The sequence below is a fragment of the Hipposideros armiger genome, unplaced genomic scaffold (genome assembly GCF_001890085.2).
Source record: "Hipposideros armiger isolate ML-2016 unplaced genomic scaffold, ASM189008v1 scaffold_833, whole genome shotgun sequence".
NCBI classification, from domain to species: Eukaryota; Metazoa; Chordata; class Mammalia; order Chiroptera; family Hipposideridae; genus Hipposideros; species Hipposideros armiger.
In genome coordinates this window covers 724908-729231 of record NW_017732183.1, presented here as the reverse complement: position 1 = coordinate 729231, position 4324 = coordinate 724908, and the positions used below count along the sequence as shown (strand labels likewise).

Here is a 4324-nt window from a genome sequence, read left to right as displayed (position 1 = left end):
ACTATGGTCTCTCGGTCCATGTCACGAATAGCATCTAGCATTTTGAGTAATCGTCGATGAACCATGACCTGGAATTAGAAAGAATAATGATTTCAAATGATTGCCCGGCACATGCTCAGTTTGGCATTCAATATAATTCACTTTCTCCAACCACAGCTAAGGACTAATGCTACCGCTCTGTCAGAATTCACCAGCAGAGGAGCATGCTGCCCTACACCAAGGCCACAGGGAGTTCAAGGTCAGGGCAATGTGGACTTGCCTGAATACAAAGAAAGACCGGTTGTCTGTCATCTAGCCTTGTCCCACCCAATTTACGAGACCCAGTTTTCTCACATTTCCAGAGTGGGAAGAATGACTATTTCTATATTCTTCCTTTTCATTATATTTGAGGCGTACTCTTCCTGCTGTGTTATTTTCAGAGTTGGAAGACAAACTAAACAGACAATTCTGTAGAAATAGAGCTGTGGGTCATGAGCAATGCTAACTGTACATCACTGTGCTTAGCATTCAGAACAAATGCTACTAAAAGCGAGTGCTATCTGTGCACAGTGCTGCAGCTAAAGGGACCATTCATTCCACAAGTAACACTCCTTTCTATCCTGTAAAGGACTCTTTCATTTAACAGATATTATGAAGGGGCTACTCTGTGGCCAGTTCTTTGCAAGGTACAGGGGATGCACTGGGAACAAACAAATGTCGGCCTGCATGGAGTTGATGTTCCAAGGCGCGGGTGCGGTGGATGACAGTAACACTTAAACAAATAAAGAAGATAAATACCATGGAGAAAATGAAAGAGAGTAAAATGCATGAGGACATGACTCAGGGGCTAGGAGGAGGGTGGCCTGGCCATTTATGCAAGGACAACTAGGAAAGAACTTTCCGAGGTTGAGGTTTGATCTGAGACTTAAATGATGAGGAGACAATGATCTTGGGAAGAGGTTTCTGAGGAAAGGAACCAGCAAATACAAAGATCCTGATTGAGGCACAAAGGAGACTCGTTAAAGGGACAGAGAGAAATCCCGAATGGCCTTGTAGCCTTGATAAAAATTGTGCATTGGACTCTAACTGCAATGGGAAGCCTTTGAAAGGTTTTACCAGAGAGAGGTACCATCTTGCAGCTATGGGATCCTACTCTGGTTACTGCCTGGGGATGGGAAGCAGGGACGCCGGCTGCAGTGGTTCAGACAGGAGATGACAGGGCTGTGACCGAGCTGGGGAGATGGCAGGAAGTCATGAGGCTGGGAACGTATTGTATTGAACTGAAGGAACTTGCAGGGGTGTGCGAGGAAAAGAATGAGCCATCACTCAGAGCAGAGCACGTAACTGCTGACAATGCTTTTCTCACCCTGGTGGGCTCCTTCCCAAAGGGCTGGGTAGTCCCACTAGTGGGAAGCCAGCCTGGCCCGTCTCTTACTATTGTTCACCCACTGGTGACAGCTGTGCTCCTCTCCCTCAGAGCACAGCTTTGTNAGGCTCAATTCCTGGGCAGTCATGTGGGGCTCAGCTCTCTTGCCGGGTTCCAGGCTGGGCAGGACCCAGCCCAGACTATCAGGAAGCTCTGCACAGGTATTTCAGGTGCCAGGGAGGGGGCAGTAGATGACCCTGGTTTCCCATTGGTCACAATTCCCTCGGCGTAGGTCTCCCCTGGGAGTCTCTTAGGAGGAAGCAAAGGGACTGAGACCGAGGTAGGGCTTGCCTCGGAATCTGTCTAATGACCATCTGATCATGCCTGGCCCCTACCCCACAGCCCAACAGCACCCACCAATTCATCGGAGGCCTGGGGAGGACTGTGGGACGGGAAGGCGAAGGGCAGCACTTGACTGGGCGACACAGAGAACCGGCAGGAATAATCGTCTTGACTGATATCCAGTGGCTGGAATTTGGAGGGATTCTTGCCTATGAGGGAAAAACAAAACAGCACTTTTGGGGGGTTCTTAAGGTATTTTTTATGTGAAACCACCATCTTCAGTTGTATATTTGCCATACCCCATTTAGTGGGTACCTGCCATATACCATTTCAAAGAGTATCTACGTATGTATACATATAGTCCTATTTTTAGTGTCTACTTTGTTCTTTACCTCAACCTCTTCTCCAATTGTTTTAAAATTTTATTTTATTTTTACTTCCAAAAAGTTGCTCCTCGAGGAGGACAGGGAAGCCTGAGCCAGGCTCAGGAGCTCGGGTTCAGGAAGGGAGGAAGGGTCTGGAAGGACCAGGGCCTGCCTATGGATCTGCATATGCGCCACACATTGGAAATACATATTTGGAGGGAAGACGGTGGTATGGCTGCTGGGCTCCCAGAAGCAACTGAGAGTAGGTCTCCAACAGCCCCAGTCAACCTGAGGATCCGAGGATTGGAATTCCTTTAAATAGGAAAGATAATATGAGATAAAAGCTTTATGTGCAAACGCTAGGGTGAGATAACACCAGATCCAGCCAATCCATCAACAAGTGCAAGTCCCAACTATCTTAGCCTCTCTGGTGATGAAAGAGAAGAGAGGGCACAAAACAGGAGGTTGAACCATAGCCAGACTTCACAGACATTACAACTTAGTCAGGTCAGTCAGCCTTGCTTATTATCAACTGGGCAAGTATTTCAGCCAAGCCTGGTGTGGAGGTCTGATTTATGTCATGTGATAGGTTGAGTGACGGCCCCCCAAAGATGTCTATTTTCTACTCCCCAGAACCTGTGACTATGTCACCTTGTATGGTAAAAGGGACTTTGCAGATGTGATTAAGGAGCTTGAGATGGGGAGAGTGTCCTGGGTTCTCCAGGTGGGCCCAGTGTCATCATAGGATCCATACACAAGGGAGGCGGGAGGTTCAGAATCAGAGAAGAAGACATGATGACTGAAGCAAGAGGTCAGAGTGACGTGAGGAAGTGGCCACAAGCTAAGGCAGGCAAGCAGCCTCTAGAAGCTGGAAAAATCCAGGACACACTCTCCACTGAAGCCTCTTGAAGGAACTAGCCCTGCTAACATCCTGATTTTAGATTNAACAGGGAAATCTGGGAAGCAGAGGCATGAGTATGGAAGGGTTACACTGCCCAAGGATGGAATAAAGAATCAACAGAGCTCTGAGTGATGGGGGGGTTGGGGGTAATTTTATTTTCTCTTCTTGTCGTGTTTTTTTCTTTCTCTTTTTAAAAGACATCATATATATATATATATATATATATATATATATATATATAATTAGAAAAGATCACAAAGCTATTGTCATAAAAATAAATGCTTGAATTGTTAAAAGACAGAAACCTTGGTATTCTCCAAGTAATACATGCTGGCAAACAATTTCAAAGATGAGATATTGTTTAAACCTTGAAATTCCAAAGAGAGAAAAATATTCCCAATTGATTCTTCTGTTTTCTTATAAAGTGTCTGCTGAAATAAAGAAACATAGGACACAAGAATTTTGCCAATTTTCACTTACAAAAATATAAAGTGGGTCATAATCTGGAGACACGGCTAAAGCCTCAGGTGGTTTCATGCTCAAGACTGAGATCTTGTCAGGGAACTGAGGGGTGGCGTCCTGCTTTGGCAGGGCGATGATGGTGGTGGCTTCATCCTGTGTAAGGACCAAAAGCAGTGAGCGTGTCAGTCTTGATGCCAGAAAAAAAGGGGAAAAGGGAGAGCAAATTCCTGAAGGTGGGGATGAATTACCTCAGCTCCTTGCCTCAGGGCTCGAGCAAGCTTTTGAGGTCTGTAACTTGTTGAAGACCTCTGGACACAGAATGGCTGATACCCCTTAATTTTGTACAGTTGAGGAACCTGAGGGCAAAAGACGACTGACTGAAGATCTTGATAAGCCCATGACCATTTAGTGGGGCCTACTCTCAATGACAGCATTTCTGAGCTGCCTGATGGTGAAAAGAAAACAAGCAGCCCATTGTAACCATCAGGTGGTGGCAACTGTTAGTTTGACCAGCACAAGAGAGACTAGTGCCAGCCCTGAGCCCTGTGCTGGGTTCCAGCACACAGGAGCATTCACAGTTACTCTCCTGTACCATATGACTTAACTGCAGAAATACACCAAACCCTGGTTTGCCAATTTAAAATATGTATATTTTCAAAAACAGAAGTGGTTATATACCTCAAAAAAGATTGACTAACTTTGTTCACTTCATCTTGTGTTTTTTTGTTAGTTTCTAATGTATGTAGTTCAGGTAGCTTCATGTATGCATAATATACAGTCCATCCACAGTATGAGGATCCTGGTCCCATAAACCACATTAGGAAAAAAGACTCTGCTATACCTCACACATACCACAAAATAACAGGAGACAAACATACACAGTATGGTACACAGTATAAGCCATAATAG

At 45.3% G+C, this 4324-nt stretch overlaps 1 protein-coding gene across 1 annotated transcript in view; it reads right to left on the bottom strand.

The window, feature by feature from the left end:
• The window catches only part of CFAP221 (cilia and flagella associated protein 221), a 112537-nt gene that overhangs the window by 39736 nt on the left and 68477 nt on the right, over positions 1 to 4324 (bottom strand). The window contains exons 15-16 of the mRNA XM_019629251.1: positions 3664 to 3912; positions 3434 to 3568 (exon numbers count right to left, since the gene is read on the bottom strand). Of these exons, the coding sequence (XP_019484796.1) occupies positions 3434 to 3568; positions 3664 to 3912 (384 nt within the window). The remainder of the gene's footprint in view (positions 1 to 3433; positions 3569 to 3663; positions 3913 to 4324) is intronic.